Below are 27,020 nucleotides of genomic sequence, written 5' to 3'. Positions count from 1 at the left end.
ACCACAAGGTGGAATTCTGCCTTCCCCCTGCACAACTTTGAAAGATACAGAAGACCTCTTCGTTGCCAGGCCCAGCCTCCAAGAGGTCTTCTGTATCTTTAAAAATTGTGCAGGAGGAAGGGAGAATTCCACCTTGTGGTGTTTCCCATTACAGTGTTGCAAGAACACCTGCACTTATTTATTTATTTATTATTATTTAAAATATTTATACCCCGCCCTTTTTCCGAGGAACTCAGGGCGGCTTACATTAAAACATTAAAACAGCAATAATTAATAAACATGATATTCAGTTTAAGCAATTTAAAATGGAATTAAATAAACATAGGTTAAAACGAACTACATTGGTTAAAAGCCTGTCTAAATAGAACAGTCTTGGCTGACTTTCTTTTCTCCTAAAGATACAGGATCAGTCTCAGGCCATGAACCTGGCAAACCTAATTCTGAGATGTCCCCTCGCTGTGAGGACTGTAGCATGTGCGTTGTTGGCCATCGGAACTAACTTCCTTGGAGCTTCTACACATGAAGCACAAATTGCCTTTGAGCTTTTCCCCTTTGAAGCCGCCCTGATATGGCGTCGGAGCATGGATCTGTCTGGCCCAAATCTTATCAGCTCCAACTGGTAGTGGCTCTCGAAGGCATGGACAGAAACAGTCTTTCTGCAGTTGAAAGAGTTTGAACCTGGGGCCTTCTGTATGCAAAGCAAGTGTTTGACCACTGAGCTATGGGAGGCAGTGTGGTGTCATGGTGAGAGCGTTGGACTAGGATTGTTTTGGGGAAGCCATGACTGTTTAAAGTGGTTAAATATATGGTTTGGATGCAATGGCGGCTGGTGGCTCCATGTCAGTGGGGCAGTGGAATCTGCTCTGGGTTTTAGTCTGAACTTCCAAGGAGCTGTTCAAGGTGCTGAAACTCCCATCAGCCCCAACCAGCAACTGAAGGACACCAGATTGAGGAAGCCTGGTTAGCTATACTTGGATCTGCTTACACCAGGTCAGGGGACCTGTCAATCTAGCTTAGTACTGGCTGCACTGGGTGGCAGAAGCTCTTCTCTGTCGTCTGGTAATAGTCTCCCATTGCCTCCTATCTGACCCTTCTAATTGGAAATGCCGGAGATTGAACTTGCAGCCTTCTGCATGCAAAGCAGGTGCTCTGCTACTGAGCTACTGTCTCACTATCTGCTGCAAAATCCATGGGCAACAGACCAAGAGAAGCTGTTCACTTCTTGTGGGATAGGAGGGGGGGTTAGGACAGCCTTCCCCAGCCTGGAACCCTCCTGATGTTTCGGATTATGACTCCTATCAACCACAGGGCTGGCTGGGGCTGATGGGCGCTGTAGTCCAAAAACTAGGAGGGCCCCAGGTTGGGGAAGGCTGCCTTTGTATTGCTAATGCTTGCACAGATTGCTCACGAGAGAGTAACTTATGCCCTTTTTTGGGTGCATGCATATGGGCAAGGGAGAAACCTTTCATAGGCTCAGGATGCAACCCCATTTACACACAAAAAATGCACCTCTCAGCTCCACACCGTGGAAAAGCGCACCCTTTCGGAAGTCACCATACCAAGCCAGATTTGCTTGTAGATGATGTTTAATTTCCGTGCAAGGAACACACTCACGCACACTCGGGCACATGCACACAGGCACACATCACATTGTTGACATTTGGTAAACAGTCGTTGAAATTCACTTGCAAAACTGTAGTCCCCGGTGGTGGTGGTGGTGAAATTCAGTGGGAGGGGGAGGATGGGGGGCTGTGGAGAAGGTGTGGGGGAGGACGTGGGATATCCTTTTGACACTCTTGCTGCTTTCAATTATTATTCATATTATAGTTCTCCTTCTTCTTTAAGGGCTCGGCTTCCCGCTGGGTAGCACATTGTCTTTCCTGTCCAGCCGCGTGTAAGGCTCAAAGGCTGAGGTGCCCAGTCCATAACCGCCCGGCAATTCATGCAGGCTCCCCAGCAGCGGACCGCTGAAGCAGAGGGGGGCCGTGGGGAGCCGTGGGGAAGCCGAGGAGGCCAAACAGGGGGCTTGCAAACTGAAAGGCCCTGTCCCGGGAGGGCTGCCCCTGCCGCTGAGGCCTGTCGAGGTGTTCCCCGACGTGCCCATGGAGGAGGACCCATTTCCAGAAGAGGAGCCGATGGGGTTGGAGCCCGGGGAGAGCAGTGTTGGAGGGGCCGGGACGGACAAAAGCCGCCCTTGTTCCAAGAGCCTCAGGATGTTGCATGTGGCAAAAGACTCGGAGGTGGAGGCGGAGTGTTTCTCAGAGTCCCTGCTCTGGTCCTTCTTCTGCTTGGTGCGGCGATTCTGGAACCAGACCTTGACCTGCAATGGGAGAGGAAGAGGGAAGAGATGGTCACAAGGAGCTGCCATCTTGGATCTAGCCAACACTCACCCCAGAGTAGGGTTGCCAGGTCAGAAGCATCCCAAACCCTGAGATTTCAGGGGTGTGCCCTAGTGATGTCATGAGGGTGGGCCCTAGTGATGTCATTAAGCACAATACATTAAGCATCAACCAGAGTTGCTTGGAGCTACCACTCAAACAAACAAAAATTCTCTGATGAAAATTAAAATAAACTCTTAGCTAAATGAGGATGTTTCTAGGTCCAGCTGAAGTGACAGAATTATTCCTTCTCACCTGCTTAGAAAACCTGGGTGAGGAATATTTAATTTAGTCTACTTGCTTCTGGCAAGAAAGGTTTGAGTGCCAATCACTAGAAGGCCACTGTCGGAAGAAAGGAGCCTAGTGTTGCGGAGATGTTAGATAGGAGTGTAAGAAACGTGGTTTTAGCGTGGTTTTCCTTAAGGGAAAAACCCCCTATGAGACCCCAAAAATGGTCTCCTGTGGAAGACCCACGACAGAGACAAGTGTGAATCAGTTTTAAAAGCTTTTATTTTCGTTCTTGCAAGAGCGGGTGGCTACCAGAAGGCAGACACACCCAAATGACATTGGTACAAATCTTTTATCCCCTAGCCCGACACTTCATGCCCTCCCCTGTTTTCCCCATTGGTCAGGTACTTCCAGGGTTCACAGCCTATCAGATCCGCCTGTCCCTGTCACATGAAACTCCTCCCCTGTTTACATCTCCCACTCCTCAGTTTTAGGCTACCTTATACCCTTATTTATTATTTCCCATATATGGTATTTTACTCCCCTCCCCTCCTCATTAACTAAGCATAAAAACTCCCTTTACATCGAGCAAAGCAATGAAGGGCTAAAAACATCCGCTGAATTAGTTAAGTGTAAATCCCCTGTCTATTTTAAAGTGGAACTTGACCACAAACTGTCTGTTCTGGCTGCTTTGTTTGAACTTCAGACAGATGTCCTTTTCTAAGAAAAAGCCTCTTTTCTCTATCTACGTTAACTCCAGCTTCTATAGAATTATCTACTGCAAACAGTCTATTAACCTATTAACCATTTATTCTTAACAATAAAAATCACACATTTTATTTATCCTTAACATATTCTGAAAAAGCAACACATTATATGCATTTCTCTCAATCCCCCCTCTTTTATTTTATAATTTTTCTGTTGTCTTTTTCATTAAGTTCTCATGTTTCTGTTGAATTCTTCTAACATGGTCTCCCATCGAGCTTCCTGGGAGGATTGAGAATCTCCTTCTGGTTCTGCTAAAAGTAACATATTTTCATTATAAGGAGGAGGTTCCAAAGGCATCTGTTTAGTTACAGCTGTCTCTATTAGTTTCTGTGCTAACCCTCGTACACATGGTATGATGCAACACCCCACAGCCGTTAATACCCCTGCTACTGCTATTAGTGAGGTAAATATATAAAATCCATCCCTTCCATTTTCCAAACTTGGACTCCAACCACCCAGTAAGTTGGTCATCTATACCTGATAGAGTCTATCTAAATACTTTTATCAAATTAGGAATCTATTGCCTCTCTTTTATTTCTTCTACTAAACATCTTAGTTTGTTCAAATGCCAGGGTAAATGGTTTTTTCCAATTGTGCTATAGCACATGTCCCTTTCCAGTTTTCAGGAAGGATAGCTGTAATGTTCCACCTCCACAGATACTATCGTAAGTCTGCCCTTGTTTCCTGAGGGTGAGAAGAACTACTCGACCCATCTCCTGTACAACTATCCAAAGTTCCCACCTCTTGAGTGAGTCCTAGAAACTCTGGACTGGTGGTGTCCTTAGTCTCTAGGTTTTAAGGCTGGGAACTGGTGGGAAAGCTCTTGACAGGGTCTCATTGTTCCAAGCATTCTCATGCTGGTACAGAGCTAACAGGCAACTTATTTTGGTGGTACTGTCTGGTCCTTCTATAGAGGAGGGAGCTTATTTGTGCTATTAGCCTGCCTGTTGCACAAGCATAGCAGTTCGACTATATATTTTACCCATCCTACCCAGGCATTTTATTTCTCCATATCTTGTCTCTATTTTGAATATAAATACACGGGATAGGACCATCCTAATCAAACTACTCTGGGTCCGGACCTTCTGACTGGCATTATTGGCCGTCTGCCGCTTTCTTACTATTCTCATGAATTTTATATTTTAACATATATTTCCTGTTCCTGATTAAACAATATAACACTTATTCCTATTGCTATTCCTATTCAACTTGCTCATCCTGAACTTCTATGACTTTTACCCTTTGGAGGTCAATCTGTGGTGGGCTGAATGACTTTTCTTGGGCATTTTTGGCTCTTTTTCTGATGGGAGTGTTATTATCTGGAAACAACATTCCAAATGTTATTTTCTCCCAGGTAACACAACTCCCATTCTAACTTTCACATTGCTCAGACTAATCCATCTCTTCATCTCTGGTGATTTCTTCACCAAACCAGAAATATAAGAAAATGTTCAACAAACAAAGTATTATTATTATTGCAACTCCAATCCAAACAATTCCTGTACAAATTACTTCAGGGATCATTATACATTTAACCCCTACCTGGGGATAATCTATTAGGTGTCGTTTCAATCTCGAGGGATATTTGTACTAGAACCCTTGGTCTTAAGTGTCCAGGTTTCTTGTATACAAATATTATTGGTTGAAACCTCCTCACTCCCCAACAGGCAGAAATTTGGTTTCTATTATAACAGGTAACCTTCTTCCCATTTGTCATTCAATCTTATTCCTTAAAAGGGGTCCTAACCCAAGTTCCCTTCCATTCCCACTCTGAACTCCAAGTATCTAATTCTGGAATTAATAAAGTCTCAAATCTCTCCTTATCTGTCCAGTTTTGATCCTCTAACTCAATCCTGTAGGAGTTTTTCCAAAGAAGTAGTCGTGATGTCTGTCCAAGAATGTCTTTGTGTCTTATCAACAGCAGACTCCAACGACGGGGTTTTGGGCCAAAGGCCCCCCACTCTCTTTTCCTTAGGGAGGATATAAAAGAAAATAATGCCAGTATCTAATTTTTCAATAACTGATTCTTGGTCTCAAAGGTTAGTGTGTTCCCCACACCCCTAAATATAGTAGTCCATAATCTCCAACTCATATATACAGTAACAGTTACAAAATGTATAATAGCCATAATATATGAACATGCAAAAGGAGGGTCAGATTATACTGAATCCTGAAACTCTGGGCCATGAAATGAACGTTCACCATCTTTATCATGACCCAGAACAAAACTGAAATGCTCTTTTGCCCAATAACTTTTGTTTATCATTATATATTGAGACAAACAATATGTATCAATAATTTTAATACAATGATTATCTCTGATATTATCCAAAAACACCCCCCAACTTAAGGAGAGTAATTTTCTATAGTTAAAGGTTGTCTCAGGGCAATACCAGATAGATATATAAATATTCCATTTTACCCTATTCCTAAACAAAACAAAACAGAGAATTCCCTTAGAGTGAAATTCTCACATAAATAACCAGACACTGTCTTGCCATGGAATTTACATGTACCCCCCTTTCCCCGGCAAAACAATATGAGCATAGGAATCTATTGCATGGGTAACATCAGTCTAGGTCCTCTGGTCCAGGCAGTTGGCCACCTGCCACATCCATCGGACCAGACACAATGATTTTCCCCCTACAAAGGACTCCACTATTTAACACTTATTATCAAACTTAAAACCCATACTGATTTTATGATTATATTGCCCCTTATCTTATAACATTGTCACAAACAGGCACTTCCTCCTGTTCTACTAATAGGAATCTGTCTGTGTTAGCACAGAAACAGTTCCTTTGTGGGCAGTTTTCAAAAAGGTTGGTCTTTTCAGCCTGTGTTGGAACAATTTATCAAACTACTAGTTTCTCCATATCAAATATAAAAAGCAAAAGGTCTGTTTCAATTGTTTCAGATTCTTTTTCCTAAGCCGAATGTCAGGCTGTAGCAAAAATAAAACAAAAAAACAACGAAGCATGTGAACCCTCCCCTGAGCGACCTGCTCAGCAGGGAAAGTCCCTGCCACTCAATTGAAAGAGAGACTGAAATGAAGTAATCTCTTCAACTGGATGTTACCCCAAAAGTCCATTCAGACCTCGACTTTCCAGATGACCGTTGGACTGGATTTTAAGGAAACTGGCACAGCTGAAAGTCCACTTCAGTAGACGCCCAGGTGTGAAGTTTCTACGGTAGGAATACCTTTTAGTTTCTTAAATATCTCTCCTTTACTTTTTATAAACTAACATTAATATGATTTTTATCCTATCAAATGATTAAAGTATACACATGTGCCAATTCTGTATACAGAATTTCTCAATGTTTTTCATCTAACAATTTACCTTAAAATTGTGTTTGATTTAGCAATATTCATAACACTATTTCCTAATTAAATCAGTCAAATTCATTTATATCTCATTCTCCTTATATATAATTACTATAGTCATGACTCCCCTTTCTCTTCTCATTACATTATTCACTTTCCTGAGAGTCTATACTTATAACCAAATACTGTCTATTCCAATTATTTTTAATCTTGAGTGAGTGTCCCCACTCAGGCACTACTTCATAACTACTGAGAAACATTCCAAGTTTTCCTAAGAACCTGAATGTTTATACATAAATCCTTACTCATTAGACAACAAAGGAGTAGGATAGAGTAATTTCCCTCAACAGGAATATACATATAAAATCATATGGCAGTTCCAAATTTTTAAAGTAATTTGTCCTACACTAATAACCCAAATAAAATTTATATTCACCCTATAACTTATCAGAAGTTTAATAGGCTCTCTTCTCATTTAGGGGGACCTAGTTGTCAAAACTGGAAAACCAAGTCCTACCTTCCAAAGCCATTTTAATGATTTTAATTCTAAATAAAAGATTCTTTCTTCTGGGAACTGCTGCTTTTTGCTTTAAGTGCTTATATAAGTATGTCACAAAGACAAGAATTCTACTGGAAACATGCCATATTTCTCATACATTTTGGGCATTTTACTTTCTTATTTTCTGCTGCAAAAATGACAAGTGGATAAAACTGACCACCTTTATACACATTTTACTTCTTTTTGATCTCAGTTCATTTTTCTCCACAACAAATCCTTGATAATGTTTGGAATCTAAACATTTGTTCCTTACAAAATCCAGAGGATGAATTGTGGGGTTTATCTTAACTTGGGTGCATTAATTTTGGTCTGAATCCTAACTTCCTAATACGACCTCCTGCACTTGATTCCTAGTTTCAAATTCCACTCTTTATCTAACAACTTTCTCCACCTCTCAATTGAAAACACTGGAGTGAAGGGAATAACCTTCTCCTAAATTTTCCTTTTCTTCCTTTTCCTTATTTTCTAACACATACAATGTCCAGACCACAATTCTCACCCTTATTGGATCCTTAAATTAATGGCCTTGACTTAACTTCACAACATTGTCCATCTCTTTTGTCACATCCTTAATTCCCAACACCAACAACACCAAATGATTATTCAAACCTAATTTTCTAATTGTTTTATTTCCTGTTTGATGAAACTGGGGACAATTTCTATAATTGGTACTGATGGAACTAATATATTAATTGTGATTGGTTCTGACCGTAAGGCAGTTTCTCTTGCCTTTTCATTAACTAACTTGTTTAGTTACTGTATAAACACCCATACATCCATAACTTGTATCCCCCTGTGACTTCCTTTGTGTAGAATAGTCATTAATAGTGGGTCTTGTATCAGGCTCTGTTTGAGTTGTTGCAACTTTACTGGAAGTTGATGAGGGGCCAGAGGGAGCTATGGATGGACTGAGGGAGACCATCAATTTATCCAAATTAATCAGGTCTACTCCAGGCAGTTCCCTCAGTTCTATATTTCCTGAATAGGGTGGAGGGTCCCAGGGAGGACCTTTAGATTTCTCTACCTCCCTTGTCTTTTTAGTTGGTTTATTAGTTCTATCCTGGTTGTTTCTGAATCTTAAAGAATAACAGTTCTCACTAACATTTCCCACCCAACATGATGCATAATCTGATTCTTCCTGTGAGAATGGTTCTTTATTGTTTACAAAGAAATTTAAACGTTGACAAAGCCAAGTCTCAAAGGCTCCAAATTTGGGCCAAAATATGTCTGGAGGTTGTAAGGGTTGGCTTGACCATTCAGAACAACAATATCTAATCATTTTCTTCTTGTCCTTGTCTTTTGTACAAGGCAAGTCTTCCCATATTCTCAACATTACTCCCAATGGACTTTCAGGAGGTATATTAATTTCCTTATCTGGTATTTTTGTAGTAAATATTTTAGTCTGATCTTTAATCTTCTTACTACTTTTATTTCCTATTTCTAAAGTCAGACCTCTTTCAATCTTTTCACTCGCTTCGTCTCTCTGTCCAACCGTTTTCGCCAAGCAAGACACCAGGTGACTTTCAGGGGACCCAACCCCCCCCGGGACACTCCAACCCTTTTTATCTTGATTGTCCGAAAACGTGAATTTGAGACTTCAGACTTACTTTGCATTTAAAACGTGCCTCAGTCACTCACATTCAGGAAATCAGATCTTCTTTCACTCTTTTCTTTCACTTCGTGTTCAGAACACGCCTCAGTCACTCACATTCAGGTCTGACACACACTCACACTTTTAAGACTAGTACCTTCCTCTTCCTGTTTTACACACAAGAAGACAAGGTCCAGCCCGGGACTTTATCCCCACTCCTCCTGTCTCACACACAGGACAGTAAGGTCCAGTCCTCTGTCCTTTACAGACTTTTAGTCTGAAGGACAGTCTTCCAGAAGACCCTCAAAGTCCTCTGTCCAACCAAGGTACTAGGTGACTTTCAGGGGACGCCAATCCCCCCTGGGACACTCCAACCCTTTTTACCTTGATTGTCCGACCATCAAGATAAGTACTCACATTAACCTTCCAGTGCCTTTAATGTTTTTCTTACCTTGATCCGTGCACGGCGTTGCCTGGTCAAATTCACGCGTATCTAGCCGGGTGCCTACCGTTCCAGATCTTTTCATTTCCAAGAGACACACACCCAAAGAATTTCCCCCTGATTCACAATGTCTGGTCTATTAAATTAGGTCCTGGGACATTTTGTCAGTTGAAGAACCAAACTGTCTCCTTTACTACCTGGGACTGTTGAAAGGTCAACAGGACGCGTCTTCCCACAGTAGAACTAGGACCAGTGGTCACTTCAAGGACTGGATCCTGGACGAACCCCCATCTGTAAGAAATGTGGTTTTAGCGTGGTTTTCCTTAAGGGAAAAACCCCCTATGAGACCCCAAAAATGGTCTCCTGTGGAAGACCCACGACAGAGACAAGTGTGAATCAGTTTTAAAAGCTTTTATTTTCGTTCTTGCATGAGCAGGTGGCTACCAGAAGGCAGACACGCCCAAATGACATTGGTACAAATCTTTTATCCCCTAGCCCGACGCTTCATGCCCTCCCCTGTTTTCCCCATTGGTCAGGTACTTCCAGGGTTCACAGCCTATCAGATCCGCCTGTCCCTGTCACATGAAACCCCTCCCCTGTTTACATCTCCCACTCCTCAGTTTTAGGCTACCTTATACCCTTATTTATTATTTCCCATATATGGTATTTTACTCCCCTCCCCTCCTCATTAACTAAGCATAAAAACTCCCTTTACATCAAGCAAAGCAATGAAGGGCTAAAAACATCCGCTGAATTAGTTAAGTGTAAATCCCCTGTCTATTTTAAAGTGGAACTTGACCACAAACTGTCTGTTCTGGCTGCTTTGTTTGAACTTCAGACAGATGTCCTATTCTAAGAAAAAGCCCCTTTTCTCTATCTACGTTAACTCCAGCTTCTATAGAATTATCTACTGCAAACAGTCTATTAACCTATTAACCATTTATTCTTAACAATAAAAATCACACATTTTATTTATCCTTAACATATTCTGAAAAAGCAACACATTATATGCATTTCTCTCAGGAGCACTCGGGAATAAAGATGGATGCCCCTGAAGGCTGCAATTCTAAACACACTTACTAAGGGACTAAGCCCCATAGAACTGAACAAGACTTACTTCTGAGTACATATTGTTAGGACTGTGCTATTTGTAAGGCTTGACTAGGGATCCTCTGCAACAATATCCATATCAAAGCAGGCTTGGCAACTCCCTGGCTGGAATGCCCTGCCTGGCTTTTAACATGGCTGCTCCAAACTTGACCCTTCACTGCAGAGAGAGGTTCTCTGCTCTTTCCTGCCTACTCTATGGGCTGCTATAAACTCACTTTGACAGCCAACCCAATTCCAGTGAGTAATAACTGACAGAGAGAAAGCACACATGGTTTGGTCTACCTTCATAGGCAGTAGCTTGGGAACAACAGCAATTGCAGCCACAGAGAGACAAAGTCAATGTGGCTCCGTCGAGTCTAATGAAGCAGAATGTTGGAAGATTCAAGACAGACAAGAGAAAGTTAGACTATGGAACTTGCTCCCACAGGAGGCAGTGATAGCCACCAACTTGGACAAATTCATGCAGGATAAGGCTATCAGGGGTTACTAGCCATGATGGCTATGTTCCACCCAGAGCTTGGAAAAGTTACTTTTTTGAACTACAACTCCCATCAGCCCCAGCCAGCATGGCCACTAGATTGGGCTGATGGGAGTTGTAGTTCAAAAAAGTAACTTTTCCAAGCTCTGGTTCCACCTCCACTTTCAGAGGCAGTATACTTCCAAATACCCCTTGCTGGAAACTGCAGGAGGGGCGAGGGCTCTTGCGCTCAGGTCCTGCTTGTGGGCTTCCCATGAAGGCATCTGGATGGCCACTGTGAGAACAGGAGGCTGGACTAGATGGTCCTCCTACGGCCTGATCCAGCTGCAGGGCTCTTCTCATGTGGTATAAATGTATGCAGAAATCTAACGAAACCTGCTATGGTACACATACTTGCAGAAGTAACCCCGCTGAGCATAGTGGCACGTAGTTCTGGGTAAATGACATGGCTGCCATTCTATCCAACTTTCCTGGGAGTGTCAGCCTGACACTGTTTTAAGTTTTTTATCTTTTATTTTTATCTGTTAAGTTCTTTTATTCTCACTTTCATGTATGTATGTTTGTATGTGTACGCATAATGCATTTTATGTATGTTTGTACATAATGCATTTTATGTATTTTAATAGTATTTTATGCATTTTAATTTACTGTAAGGTTTTGTGTTTTTATTGTGTATTTTATTATATATGTGTGTGATTTTATTGTAGCCGCCCTGACTGCCCTATTGTAGGGTAGAAGGGTGGGATAGAAATATTTCAAATAAATAAATAAAAAGTCCCATTGAACACAGTGGGACATACTTGTGAGCAAACATGCCTAATATTGAGCTGCCCACACATAACCATTCAACCACTTGACAATGAAGGGTCCATTTCTCCTTTTGGCAATTCTTCCCCCTTAAAAAGCCTGGAGTAGCACACGCTCAGGGTCTGGTGGTCCATTCCTGCCTGTGGCTTAATGTGGTCCATTGCACCCCCTGTGCTCAGCCCTGCCATATCTTTTCCAAAACATCACAAGTCCTGGCGTATAGGAAGAAAACGTTCTTCAGAGGTAGGGCAGAGTGATTTTTTTCCTCCTCCCCTGATGCAGACTCAGTACAACCCAGTCACCACTTATCAGAGATTACGGCTGGGGCCGGGAGGGGGGAGGCGTCTTCTTCTGGGAGTGCTAGAGATTTGGGCACTATCCTCTGCTCAAGACATTAGGTGAGTTCTTTATCCTTCGTGTATCTCCAGCTTCAAGCATCTGGTGGGGGCCTCCCTGCTGCATGTACAGGATCCCAACACGTTCAATCTCTGGCACCTCAGTTAGTCAGGATGTAGTGCAGGGATGAGAAGCCTCAAGCCCTGGGTCAATCCAGCCCTCAGGCTTCTCCCCAGGACTAGCCCTCCTTGGGTGGCTTTGCCTGGCTGGAATCTGTGAGGCGCCCTTGAACTGTGATAATGATGCTTCTGGTTTCCCTGGATGGAGGACGGAGAGAGGTGTGTGTGCAGAACCTTCCAACGTTTGCTTGGCTGGGATGTAGGCAGGGATACTAATGGAAGGGCCACATCCATTGCTCTGCTGTTTTTTGCCTCTGGCCCTCAGACGGTTGCCCACAAGGGAATGCAGCCCTTGGGATGAAAAGGCTTCCTACCCCTCTTGAAACAGGAGAGGGGAAAGATTTCTGTTGGAGACCTTGGGAGGCACTGCCAGGTAGAACAGGTCATACTAGATGGATGGACCAATAGTCATATTCAATAGTCATACCAAATATACCTGAAAGTTCGTCTTACCCCTTATACACTCAGTCGATCACTGCGCTCTTCAGGTGAGGGTCTCCTGCAGATACCATCTTATCAGGAGGTCCATTCCACATAACATAGGAAACAGCAGAGCTTGGAAAAGTTACTTTTTTGAATTACGACTCCCATCAGCCCAATCCAATGGCCATGCTGGCTGGGGCTGATGAGAGCTGTAGTTCAAAAAAGTAACTTTTCCAAGCTCTGGCACGGACCTTTAGTGTGTCGGCACCTACCCTTTGGAATTCCCTCCCCTTAAATATTAGACATGCCCCATCTCTGTTATTTTTTCAGCGCCGATTGAAGACCCTCTTTCAACAAGCCTTTTAAGTAGAGACCTCATCCCAGTCTGTGTCTGTGTTGGAATTGCTTTTTAAGATGTTTTTGAAGGTTTTTCAAAAATATATTTTTAAAGATGTTTTGTCTTAAGATGTTTTTAAAGTTGTTTTATTTTAAAGATTTTTAAGGTGTTTTTAGTGTTTTGTCCATTGTTTGCCACCCTGAGCTCCTTCTGAGAGGAAGGGCAGGAAAGAAATGTAATAAATAATAATAATATAAGATGCTTTGGGCCACAATGACTAGGACATTTCTTTCATTCATTTTTTTTAAAGGTATCCAGCTTTTAAATCTGGATTTCTAAAGTGGCTTACAAAATATAAAACAAAAGCAGAGATTAAAATATTATTTAAAATCTTACAGATAAGACAAGATCAGTGGAATAACACCCACATACCAGCAGCTCCCAAATAGAATGTTGTCTCTTGAGATAGAAATCCAAAGGGCAACCCTTTCCCTATTAATTAACATGGGGACAGCAAGGTGTAATGGTTAGCATGTTACACTGGGACCTGGGAGACCAGAGTTCACACACCCCGATTCAGCCATGGAGCTGAGGGATGGGGCTAGTAAGCCCTGCTGAGCAAAACTACCTCTGGCCACCATGGTCCCTCTCTGGACACTCAAACAAAGGTAGTGTTCAAGAGGAATGTTTCCCAGTCCGAAACAGGCTGAACCCTTCTCTCTATATCAGTCCATTTCCTGACCAAGAGTACACCTGTCTGGTCTGGCTTAAGCTTGTGGAGCAGTGGTTAAGTACTGAAGCTTGCTGGGTGACCATGGGTCAGTCACTGCCTCACTTAGCCTAACCTACCTTACAGGGTTGTTGTGAGGATAAAATGGAGAGAGGGAGAACCATGTGTGCCACCTTGAGCTCCTTGGAAGAAAGGTGGGATATAAATGTAGTAGCCAGTTAAGGGGAACTCGGCCCAGACAATTGGTGGCTGTACCGTGTTCCGGTACTCCTCACACCCACAGGACTGCAGGTAGTCTTATCAGCCAACCCTCGGATCTCCAGTTGCTGCTTCTTAATGCCAGATCGGTAAATAGCAAAACCTCCCTCATCCATGATTTAATTGTGGATGAGGCGGCCGATCTGGCATGTATTACCGAAACCTGGGTGAGCGATCTGGGAGGTATTAATGTCTCCCAGTTGTGCCCACCTGGATATTCGGTCCAGCATCTGGGTAGATCCGAGGGTCGGGGAGGGGGAATCGCTGTGGTCTATAAAAGTTCCATTCCTCTCGTTAGGCACCCTATCCATGTGGCTAATGGCCTGGAGTGTCTGCACATTGCATTGGGTCAGCGAGACAGACTGGGAATACTGCTGGTGTACCGTCCACCCTGCTGCCCAACAGCTTCCCTAACTGAGCTGACGGAGGTGGTCTCGGATTTGGTGTTGCGATCCCCCAAACTTCTGGTATTGGGGGATCTCAACATTCATGCCGAGGCCACCTTGTCTGGAGCGGCTCAGGACTTCATGACAGCCATGACAGCCATGGGGCTGTCTCAATTTGTTACTGGACCTACGCATGTGTCGGGACATACTCTAGACTTGATTTTTGCCACTGGGCTAGGGGATGGTGATCTGGGAGTGAGGAATTTTACATCTATTCCTTTGTCATGGACAGATCACCGCCTATTGAGATTTAGACTCACACTGTTTTCTCCCCTCTGCAAGGGTGGAGGACCAATTAAGATGGTCCGTCCCCGGAGACTAATGAATCCTGAGGGATTTCAAAGGGCTCTGGGGAATTTTCCGGCTGATAAAACTGACGACTCTGTCGAAACCCTGGTCACTCTGTGGAATACGGAAATGACCCAGGCAGTTGACACAATCGCCCCGGTGCGCCGTCTCCGCTGCAGAGCTCAATTGGCCCCTTGGTTTACCGCGGAGCTAAGAGTGATGAAGCAAGAAAGGAGACGGCTTGAGTGCAAATGGAGGCGAACTCCCGACGGCTGTAATTATGCTCTTGTGAAGGCCTCTTCTAAACGTTATGTGAAGGCGGTGAGGGCAGCAAAGAAGCAGTACTTTGCTGCCTCTATTCAGTCATCTTGTAACCGCTCAGCGGAACTTTTTAAAGTTGTCTGGGGACTTCTACACTCTAGTCCTCCGGATGCAATTCAATCATCAATAACCCGCTGTAATGAATTCATGAGGCACTTCCAAGATAAGATCACTAACATCCGCGGGGGGACCTTGACTCCAATATTGTAGCAGTTGAACCTAATGAGGTGTCCAGAACACAGTCCTGTCCGGTTTTATTGGATGAGTTTCAGTTAGTAAAGCTCGAGGATGTGGACAAGGTGCTTGGACAGGTGCGGGCGACCACTTCTGCTCTGGATCCTTGCCCCTCATGGCTAATAAAAGCTAGCAGGAATGGAACGGCCGGTTGGGCCAAGGAGGTGATTAATGCCTCCTTACGAGAGGGAGTGGTCCCACCCTGCCTGAAACAGGCGGTGGTGAGACCGCTTCTAAAAAAGCCTTCCTTGGACCCCGATAATTTCAACAACTATAGACCAGTAGCAAATATTCCATTCCTGGGCAAGGTTCTAGAGCGCGTGGTCGCTCACCAACTCCAGGCTCTCTTGGATGAAACTGATTATCTTGATCCATGTCAATCGGGCTTTCGGCCGGGGTTTGGTACAGAAACGGCCTTGGTCGCCCTCTATGATGACCTTTGTCGGGAGAAAGACAGAGGGAGTGTAACTCTGTTGGTTCTCCTTGATCTCTCGGCGGCTTTTGATACCATCGACCATGGTATCCTTCTGGGGCGACTCACGGAGTTAGGAATTGGAGGCACTGCTTGGCGGTGGCTGCGTTCCTATCTTGGGAATCGTCTCCAGAAGGTTATGCTTGGGGAGCACTACTCGAGTCCCTGGGTACTCCAATATGGGGTCCCGCAGGGTTCAGTTCTGTCCCCCATGCTCTTTAATATCTATATGAAGCTGCTGGGTGAGGTCATCAGGAGTTTTGGAGTGCGTTTTCAGCAATATGCTGATGATACGCAACTCTACTTCTCCTTTTCATCTTCCTCAGGTGAGGCTGTCGATGTACTGAACTGCTGCCTGGCCGCGATAATGGACTGGATGAGAGCCAATAAACTGAAACTCAATCCTGACAAGACTGAGATGCTGTTGGTGGGGGGGCACTCTGCCCAGATGGTTGATATCAGACCTGCCCTGGATGGGGTTACACTCCCCCTAAAGGAGCAGGTCCATAGTTTGGGGGTCTTATTAGATCCGCTCCTGTCACTTGAGGCTCAGGTAGCCTCGGTGGCACGGAATGCGTTCTACCAGCTCCAGCTGGTAGCCCAACTACGACCCTATCTGGACAGGGAGAACCTCGCCTCAGTTATTCACGCTCTGGTAACCTCTAGATTGGATTACTGTAATGCACTCTACGTAGGGTTACCTTTGAAGACGATTCGGAAACTTCAGCTAGTGCAGAATGCTGCGGCCAGAGTTCTTACTGGGACGAAGAAATTCGACCATATAACACCTATTCTGGCCCAACTGCACTGGCTACCAATATGTTTCCGGGCCAGATTCAAAGTGTTGGTTCTTACCTATAAAGCCCTTAACGGCATCGGACCGCAATATCTGATGGAACGCCTCTCCCGCTATGTACCTACCCGGTTACTGCGCTCGACAGCTAAGGCCCTTCTCCGGGTCCCAACTCATAAGGAGGCCCGGAGATCAGCAACTAGATCTAGGGCCTTTTCAGTGGTGGCCCCTGAATTATGGAATGCCCTCCCAGATGAGATACGCCTGGCGCCTTCTTTGTTATCCTTTCGGCGCCAGGTAAAAACCTACCTCTTTGCCCAGGCATTTTAACCTTAATTTAATGTTAATTTTAAATTTAATTTTATTGTATTTTTATTTTTAAGTTGTATTTTAATTTTGTTTTTAATATGTTTTATAATCTACACTTGCTTGTATTTTAATTGTGGTTTTATCTTGTTGTACACCGCCCTGAGAGCTTGTTGCTATATGGCGGTTTAGAAATGTAATTAAATAAATAAATAAATAAATAATAATCATCATAAAGAAAAATTCCTAGGCAAATCCCATGGAAGAGAATGGTGGTTTCTTCAGCAACAGGACCATTCTTAGGTTGTGGCCAAGGATGTCTTTCAGTGGGACCCAGATCTCCTGCCCCTTCCTCTCTCTTCTAAATTTTTTAAAAATGTATTTATATATTTATTACTTTGCTTAGAAGGCTGCTGCACTAGCTATCTTAATTTGCTCAAAGACCTAAATTTGCATCATCCATCCATATAAATTTGTGCCCTGGGTCTGAATCTTTTAAATCCCTAGCAATGTCCCTGTTTCAGCAACAACCTCCCATTTCAGGCGTTGTTTCAGGAGACCATGCTGGTGGCTTTAGCCTAGAAGAAACATTTATCCTGTTAAGAACATAAGAACATAAGAACATAAGAAGAGCCTGCTGGATCAGGCCAGTGGCCCATCTAGTCCAGCATCCTGTTCTCACAGTGGCCAACCAGGTGCCTGGGGGAAGCCCGCAAGCAGGACCCGAGTGCAAGAACACTCTCCCCTCCTGAGGCTTCCGGCAACTGGTTTTCAGAAGCATGCTGCCTCTGACTAGGGTGGCACAGCACAGCCATCATGGCTAGTAGCCATTGATAGCCCTGTCCTCCATGAATTTGTCTAATCTTCTTTTAAAGCCATCCAAGCTGGTGGCCATTACTGCATCTTGTGGGAGCAAATTCCATAGTTTAACTATGCACTGAGTAAAGAAGTACTTCCTTTTGTCTGTCCTGAATCTTCCAACATTCAGCTTCTTTGAATGTCCACGAGTTCTAGTATTATGAGAGAGGGAGAAGAACTTTTCTCTATCCACTTTCTCAATGCCATGCATAATTTTATACACTTCTATCATGTCTCCTCTGACCCGCCTTTTCTCTAAACTAAAAAGCCCCAAATGCTGCAACCTTTCCTCGTAAGGGAGTCGCTCCATCCCCTTGATCATTCTGGTTGCCCTCTTCTGAACCTTTTCCAACTCTATAATATCCTTTTTGAGATGAGGCGACCAGAACTGTACACAGTATTCCAAATGCGGCCGCACCATAGATTTATACAACGGCATTATGATATTGGCTGTTTTATTTTCAATACCTTTCCTAATTATCGCTAGCATGGAATTTGCCTTTTTCACAGCTGCCGCACACTGGGTCGACATTTTCATCGTGCTGTCCACTACAACCCCGAGGTCTCTCTCCTGGTCGGTCACCGCCAGTTCAGACCCCATGAGCGTATATGTGAAATTAAGATTTTTTGCTCCAATATGCATAATTTTACACTTGTTTATATTGAATTGCATTTGCCATTTTTCCGCCCATTCACTCAGTTTGGAGAGGTCTTTTTGGAGCTCTTTGCAATCCCTTTTTGTTTTAACAACCCTGAACAATTTAGTATCGTCAGCAAACTTGGCCACTTCACTGCTCACTCCTAATTCTAGGTCATTAATGAACAAGTTGAAAAGTACAGGTCCCAATACCGATCCTTGAGGGACACCACTTTCTACAGCCCTCCATTGGGAGAACTGTCCGTTTATTCCTACTCTCTGCTTTCTGCTTCTTAACCAATTTCTTATCCACAAGAGGACCTCTCCTCTTATTCCATGACTGCTAAGCTTCCTCAGAAGCCTTTGGTGAGGTACCTTGTCAAACGCTTTTTGAAAGTCTAAGTACACTATGTCCACTGGATCACCTCTATCTATATGCTTGTTGACACTCTCAAAGAATTCTAATAGGTTACTGAGACAGGACTTTCCCTTGCAGAAGCCATGCTGGCTCTGCTTCAGCAAGGCTTGTTCTTCTATGTGCTTGGTTAATCTAGCTTTAATCATACTTTCTACCAGTTTTCCAGGGACAGAAGTTAAGCTAACTGGCCTGTAATTTCCGGGATCCCCTCTGGATCCCTTTTTGAAGATTGGTGTTACATTTGCCACTTTCCAGTCCTCAGGCACGGAGGAGGACCCGAGGGACAAGTTACATATTTTAGTTAGCAGATCAGCAATTTCACCTTTGAGTTCTTTGAGAACTCTTGGGTGGATGCCATCCGGGCCCGGTGATTTGTCAGTTTTTATATTGTCCATTAAGCTTAGAACTTCCTCTCTCGTTACCACTATTTGTCTTAGTTCCTCAGAATCCCTTCCTGCAAATGTTAGTTCAGGTTCAGGGATCTGCCCTATATCTTCCACTGTGAAGACAGATGCAAAGAATTCATTTAGCTTCTCTGCAATCTCCTTATCGTTCTTTAGTACACCTTTGACTCCCTTATCATCCAAGGGTCCAATTGTCTCCCTAGATGGTCTCCTGCTTTGAATGTATTTATAGAATTTTTTGTTGTTGGTTTTTATGTTCTTAGCAATGTGCTCCTCAAATTCTTTTTTAGCATCCCTTATTGTCTTCTTGCATTTCTTTTGCCAGAGTTTGTGTTCTTTTTTATTTTCTTCATTCGGACAAGACTTCCATTTTCTGAAGCAAGACTTTTTGCCTCTAAGAGCTTCCTTGACTTTGCTCATTAACCATGCTGGCACCTTCTTGGCCCTGGCGGTACCTTTTCTGATCTGCGGTATGCACTCCAGTTGAGCTTCTAATATAGTGTTTTTAAACAACTTCCAAGCATTTTCGAGTGATGTGACCCTCTGGACTTTGTTTTTCAGCTTTCTTTTGACCAATCCCCTCATTTTTGTGAAGTTTCCTCTTTTGAAGTCAAATGTGACCGTGTTGGATTTTCTTGGCAATTGGCCAGTTACATGTATGTTTAATTTAATAGCACTGTGGTCACTGCTCCCAATCGGTTCAACAACCGATACAAATATTTGTTTACCTCCTGGCCTTTTCATAAAGGCCAACACTTTATTGTAAGGTATTGAAATGCAAGTTTGAAATTCTTGCCAAAATTTCACGGGCATTTTTGAGAAACCAACACCACTGAAATCTGTGCCTTTGAAGGAAATTTCAGCAGAATCCCCTCCCACCCCCAAGAAAGGGACACCAGCAGCTTCCCTTCTACTGCTGCCATCCCAGAGGGTTCTCTGTTCAGTTGTGAACTATTCCAGGGGTCTTGCTAAAAGGCAACCGTTGCTGCCTGCCCTTGCTGAACACAGAGTGGCCACTGGACACCCAGATAAGAAGTTAGTGGTAAAATCATCATTGCTTTGGGATTTGTAACGCTACTAATAGGGCTTGAACAACTCTAACCTATGTGGGTCAATGGGGTCTAAAGAGGATTCTAAGAGACTCCAGAAAGGGTGAGTGATGCTGGCGGAGAGCCAATGACTCTTTGGCGGAGTGGACAAGAGAGAAACAGGTGCCACGTAGCAGGCTCTGAAGACTCAACCTACATTTCAGATAGACTGGGCCACCCTCCAGAACAGCTGGCAAACCAGCCATGTGGGCATCACAACAGTGGCTGTGGCAGCTTTGGCCAAGCATCAGTCAGACAGGAAGAGTCAAAGGAAATCACGGCACAACGATGGAAGAACTTTCAGACACCAAAGTGATCTCTCCGTTTCGGTTTCTCTTGCTTTCTTATTTTCCAGTCTTCAGTTGTACATGTTTTCACATCAATTTGTGATCTTTTAAAATAAAAATGTCCTCATGAGAAAAATTTTCTCTGCATTTTAGTATGCACATCTCCTAATATACACATTATTGCAAGCAGTTTCCCCCAATATAGTGCATTTTTGTAAGTTTTTGTAAAATGGGTATATGCATTTTTATGCATACTTTCCCCTAATATACACTTTCTGGCATACATCATTTGGCTGGAGAACTGCATCACAAAATCTGAAGTGTGATTTTCAAAAAACAGCTGTGTTTCTGCCCATAAATTGTTTTGGGAAATGCAACTGAAGTAGTTTAATTAAAGTGTGCATAAAATGCACATATTGGGGGAAATAACATACAAAAATGCATTAAATTAGAGAAAACTGCTTTTTTGTCCGTAAGAGAAAAATGTGAATATTAGTCAAAACTGTATACAAATATTTGTTTTTTAAGAGAAATTCACACTGAAATGCTGACAAATTTTCATGAGGGAAGTTACAGTTTGTTGCAGAAATGCGGAGAACTTAATTTAAGTTTGGAAAAAATGAGAAATTTGGAGAACTGAAATTGACAGATTTGTCCATCCCAACATTGAACACAGGAACACTAGAAGCTGCTGGATCAGGGCAAAGGAGGTTCATCTAGTCCAGCGTCTTGTTCTCCCAGTGGCCAACCAGATGATGCCATGGGAAGCCCCCAAGCAGGGCCGCGGTGCAACAGCAGCATGCAACCTTTTCATTTCCTGGATTAAGGGTCATTTGACCCACCTGCAGAGAACCGCTTCACCCTTGATGAGGCACGGAAGGAGCCACAGACGTCATTTCCCCGGCTGCTAATCTCCACGAAATGCTATGTGAAGGCGGTGAGGATGGCGAAGAAGCAATACTTTGCTACCTCCATTCAGTCATCTTGTAACCGCCCAGCGGAACTTTATAAGGTTGTCCGGAGACTTTTACACTCTGGTTCTCCGGACGCAATATTACCATCAATAGCCCGCTGTAATGAGTTTGCGAGGCACTTCCAAGACAAGATCATAAACATCCGTCGGGACCTTGACTCCAATATTGTAACAGTTGAATCTAATGAGGTGTCCAGAACACAGTCTTGTCCTGTTTTATTGGATGAGTTTCAGCTCGAGGATGTGGACAAGGTGCTTGGACAGATACGGGCGACTACTTCCGCTCTGGACCCTTGCCCCTCGTGGCTAATAAAAGCTAGCAGAAATGGAATGGCCGGCTGGGCCAAGGAGGTAATTAATGCCTCGTTACAAGAGGGAGTGGTCCCACCTTGCCTGAAACAGGCGGTAGTGCAACCGCTCCTAAAAAAGTCCTCCTTGGACCCTGATAACTTTAACAACTATAAGCCGGTAGCAAATGTTCCATTTCTGGGCAAGGTTCTAGAGCGCGTGGTCGCTCGCCAACTCCAGGCCCTCTTGGATGAAACTGATTATCTGGATCCATTTCAATCCGGCTTTCGGCCGGGGTTTGGTACAGAAACAGCCTTGGTCGCCCTGTATGATGACCTCTGTCGGGAGAAAGACAGAGGGAGTATAACTCTGTTGGTTCTCCTTGATCTCTCGGCGGCTTTTGATACCATCGACCATGGTATCCTCTGTCGGGAGAAAGACAGAGGGAGTGTAACTCTGTTGGTTCTCCTTGATCTCTCGGCGGCTTTTGATACCATCGACCATGGTATCCTTCTGGGGCGACTCGCGGAGTTAGGAGTTGGAGGCACTGCTTGGCGGTGGCTATGCTCCTATCTTGAGAATCGTCTCCAGAAGGTGATGCTTGGGGAACACTACTCGAGTCCCTGGGTGCTCCAGTATGGGGTCCTGCAGGGCTCAGTTCTGTCCCCCATGCTTTTTAATATCTATATGAAGCCGCTGGGTGAGGTCATCAGGAGTTATGGAGTGCGTTTCCAGCAATATGCTGATGATACGCAGCTCTATTTCTCCTTTTCATCTTCTTCAGGTGAGGCTGTTGCTATACTGAACCGCTGCCTGGCCGCGATAATGGACTGGATGAGAGCAAACAAACAAACTCAATCCTGACAAGACTGAGATGCTGCTAGTTGGGGGGCCCTCTGCTCAGATGGTTGATGTCAGACCTGTCCTAGATGGGGTTACACTCCCCCTAAAGGAACAGGTCCGTAGTTTGGGGATCTTATTAGATCCGCTTCTGTCACGTGAGGCCCAGGTAGCCTTGGTGGCACGAAATGCGTTCTACCAGCTTCGGCTGGTAGCCCAACTACGACCCTATCTGGACAGAGAGAACCTAGCCTCAGTTATTCATGCTCTGGTAACCTCTAGATTGGATTACTGTAATGCTCTCTATGTAGGGTTACCTTTGAAAACGATTCGGAAACTTCAGCTAGTGCAGAATGCTGCGGCCAGAGTTCTTACTGGGACGAAGAAATTCAACCACATAACACCTATTCTGGCCCAACTGCACTGGCTTCCAATATGTTTCCGGGCCAGATTCAAAGTGTTGGTCCTTACCTATAAGCCCTTAACGGCACTGGACCGCAATATCTGATGGAACGCCTCTCCCGCTATGTTCCTACCCGTTCACTCCGCTCGACGTCTAAGGCCCTTCTCCGGGTCCCAACCCATACAGAGGCCCGGAGAACAGTAACAAGATCTAGGGCCTTTTCGGTGGTGGCCCCCGAATTATGGAATGCCCTCCCAGATGAGATACACCTGGCACCTTCTCTGTCATCTTTCTGGAGCCAGGTAAAAACCCACCTCTTCACCCAGGCATTTTAAAGTATTTTAAGCTTTTAATCTTATTTTTTTTAGTTTTCTTTTACTTTGTTTATATAATGTTTATATTGTCTGCGCAATACACACTTGCTGTATTCTAAATATTGTGGTTTTATCATGTTGTACACTGCCCTGGGAGCTGCTAGCTATAGGGCGGTTTAGAAATGCAACTAAATAATAAATAATAATAATAATCTCCAGGCCTCTGCTGAAGGTATTTTTTTCTGGCTGTGGGCCACATCTCTGCCAACTCTCTCTTGGGAATCAAGCCTCAGAATCCAGACATTTCTGCCCACCTTGGCAATTCAGAGCTAATGACATGAGCTGGGAGTTTTGGCGTCCCCACAGGCAGCGGCAGGCTCCCCTCCCTCCTCCTTGGCTGTCTCTCAACGTGTTTGGCCGTTTTGCACCCCAAGAAAGGCAAACACATTGGGCGTTCTTGCCATCACCTGGGGGGCCTGGCAGGGGGAGGGAAAAGCCACCAGCAGCTCATTGTTTTAATGCAGACTGATGCAGTGTCAACCCACTCCAGTCTGCTGTCGTGACAAAACCCAGGGGGCTTGTTTGGTTTTGTTTTGTTTTAAAAGGGTCTTGTCAGAGTGAGAAGACTTAATTAGGCATCCAGGGGAACTGGATAGAAAGGCTGGACATATAATTATTTCCCATCAGCAGAAGAGCTCCCCCTTCTCTCCCCCCCTCCCCTCAATTAACTGGATCCGGATGGAAAAATAAAACCACATCAGCCATCACCGGGGGAAAGCGATTGAGCTGAGGACGCTCTGAAATGACCCCTGTCGCATAAATGACACACAGAGAGACAGGCCTGGTCCATTTTCTCTGCGCCAGGAGAAACAAAAGAGGGAAGTGCAACCCCAAATAGTGCCGGCTTTAATTGCAGGGCTCCCAAGTCCTTTTGATCGGCTTCTGAAAGGCTGGTTTTGTGAGCAGAGGCACTCAAAAGAAGTGTTTGCTGAAGTCCCAAATCTGGTGGGAAGGGGAAGAGTGCACAGGCTTTGCCTCCTTGGGCTGGATCTGAGTTCAAGTTCAGCCAGCCCTCTCAGCAGTTCACACGCACGTACCCCTCTGGGATTAAGAGAAGCAGGGCTTCCAGGTCAAAGGGCAAGGATTCCACACAAGCCAGAGTCTCAGCACGTCAGGATGTGGGTCAGGAAAGCAAGAAGAAAAGGCACCTCGAGAGAGGCACACGGCGCTTGAGCACTGACACTGCCGTGGGAGCACGTTCTTTGCACGTGGCTCAGAGGTGCAATCTCTGATCGCCAGGGCTGAGTTTAGGAGAAACCGGGTCTAGGGGGGTTATAGCAGAAGCAAGCTGTGTAAGATCACCGATTGGCCAGAAATCAGTGATGTCACTAGCCCAACGTCCTCTTCCTCCCTCCCCTCCCGCAAAGCAGGGTTTCAATATTAAAAAAAGAAAAACTATTCTGGTGGTGGTTGTTCGTTTGTTTTTAAAGGGGGGAGGGCAGTGACAGAATGCACACGTAATATAAAATAAATAAATAAATAATGTTTAAATATGTATTTTTGGTGTTTTCACATGAGGTTTAAATCAGTCAACTATGCAACAGCATCAGCATCTGATAGCAAAAAGCACGTGAGTTTCGTATGAAATAGGGGAGGCCCCACTGAGATTGGCATTTCGCCAGCTCTTAAAGACACACCTTGTTTAGCCAAGCATTTTGCTCACCTCCTGACTTGAATCACCTGCTTTGGTAATTGTTTTAATTGTTATGCTGTTTTAATGGGCTTGTTTATTATATATTTTAATTATGCATGCTTTAATGTAATTGTTTTACTATGTGTTTTAATTACAGGTAGTTGTATTTTAAAATTGGTTTTTTTCTTGTTATTTTACTGTTGCCTTTTATTTGTTTGTAAACTGCTTTGGCACTTCTTCCTGAAATGAAAGGTAGCATATAAATTCTAATTGTCATCATCATCATCATCAATCTCTGCCAGAAAAGATGGCAGCAAATCTAATGCAAGTTTTACGCAAAATTTCACATCCAAAATGTGAATCTGAATTTTGAATTTAGATCTTCAAAACCTGAGTGGCAAAGCTTGACATGTTGATGAGTATCAAATTTCGGCACATATCCATCTCACCTCTAGAACAGGATCATGTTTCTCTTGAGTTGTGATGTGGCCCACAGTTGCCTTCAGTCCTGGGCTGGGCCTTAATTCAGTGGTAGAGCATCTGATCTGCATGCAGAAGGTCCCAGGTTCAGTCCCTGGCATCTCCAGATAGGGACCCACTGCCACTTAGTGTAGACCAGCCTTCTGCAACCAGATGTTTTGGACTACAGATGTTTTGGACTACAACTCCCATCAGCCCCAGCCAGTAGTGAGATGGATCAATAAGGGAGGTTCCAAAGTCCTTAATGCTGAACTTGGAGCTGAATTCTCTACACATTGTTGAAGGATGCTTGTTAAGCCATGCTTGATTACAGTGGAGACTGATGGCTCCGACCTCAGTGGGACAGTGAATCTGGTCCAGGTTTTAGTCTGAACTTTCAAGGAGCTCCTTGAATTATCTGCTGGATTATCTTCCTATGTAACCCCCCTCCTCCCTGATCCAGCCATTCTCTGACCAAAGCCCTGTTGGTGAAGGCACCTCACTCTTCTTTGGTGTCTTTCAGTATTCTGCAGCCAGTTGGAAAAGTTCCCCTTCCTGCAGTGCCCACTTACTGGAGTTGACAGGGCTGTGATGCACACTGACTGCTGGTTGGCATAAATCCCAAACGTTAGCAACCCTCTGGTGTGGGTTCATCAGCTGTGCTTGACTCCCAGCTCTTCAGATCCATCAACAGCTGAAAACACCTTGGGCAGCTCCCTGAAAGTTCCAGACTGGATTCACTGTCCCACTGACATTGGAGCTATCCGCCTCCACTGCACACACGCACGCACGCACACAGTGTCTTCCAAAACCTTGTTGTTCCTTCCCAGCATCTGCTACCTGAAGGGGCCTCCTCACAGGCTCAGGTTCAGGGTTGGCAGCTGCCCCACACTTGAGCTCTTAAGTACTGTATAGTGCAGGAAAGAAGTGTGCGTGTGTGGGTGGGGAGGATGTCCTCTGTGAACCATAAACAACATGGCAAGGCACCTGCTTCAGGCTAGCTGGAGCCCTGAAGAGGACACGAGCACTCCTTAGGAGTTGAGAATAAACTGCAACATTTTGTTGCAAGTCCCCACTTAGGAACACAGGAAGTTGACTTATACTGCCTGGGAGGTATCCAGCATTCGGCACACTTGCACAAGAAGCTTCTGCTTGTGGAATAAACTTTCCCCTCCTCTCCCCTGCAGCCCCCCACAAACCCCCGAAATTAGCTCTTGAGTGTTGGGAGTCCCTCCAGACCACGGGGGAAAGAGAGTAAGGGGACGTCCTGCTGCATAAGTAGCGTTGTGCTGGCGGAGCATGGAATGCAACCCACTGAATCAGACCATTGGTCCATCTAGCTCCGTACTGTCTGCACTGACTGGCAGTGGGTCTCCAGGATTTCAGGCAGGGTTGTCTCCCCACGCCAGGGATTGAACCTGGGCCTTTCAAGATGCAGAGCGCTGCTCCACCACCCGTGAGCTAGGGCTCTTTCCCCCTCTTTAACCCCTGCACTCATTTGCTTTCCCTCAAGCCTGTTGCCTCCCTTGTGCCAATTGTTAAATGGCAA

General features: G+C 44.5%; 1 protein-coding gene across 1 annotated transcript in view; it reads right to left on the bottom strand.

Annotated features, from left to right (window-relative positions):
* Window positions 1-1,840: 1,840 nt before the first annotated feature.
* VAX2 (ventral anterior homeobox 2) overlaps window positions 1,841-27,020 on the bottom strand; it is a 64,163-nt gene continuing 38,983 nt past the window's right edge. Inside the window, exon 3 of the mRNA XM_061582968.1 lies at window positions 1,841-2,320. Coding sequence (XP_061438952.1) covers window positions 1,841-2,320 — 480 coding nt within the window. The remainder of the gene's footprint in view (window positions 2,321-27,020) is intronic.

Source organism: Rhineura floridana, chromosome 9, assembly GCF_030035675.1.
Source record: "Rhineura floridana isolate rRhiFlo1 chromosome 9, rRhiFlo1.hap2, whole genome shotgun sequence".
NCBI classification, from domain to species: domain Eukaryota; kingdom Metazoa; phylum Chordata; class Lepidosauria; order Squamata; family Rhineuridae; genus Rhineura; species Rhineura floridana.
This window is presented reverse-complemented; position numbering and strand designations above follow the sequence as displayed.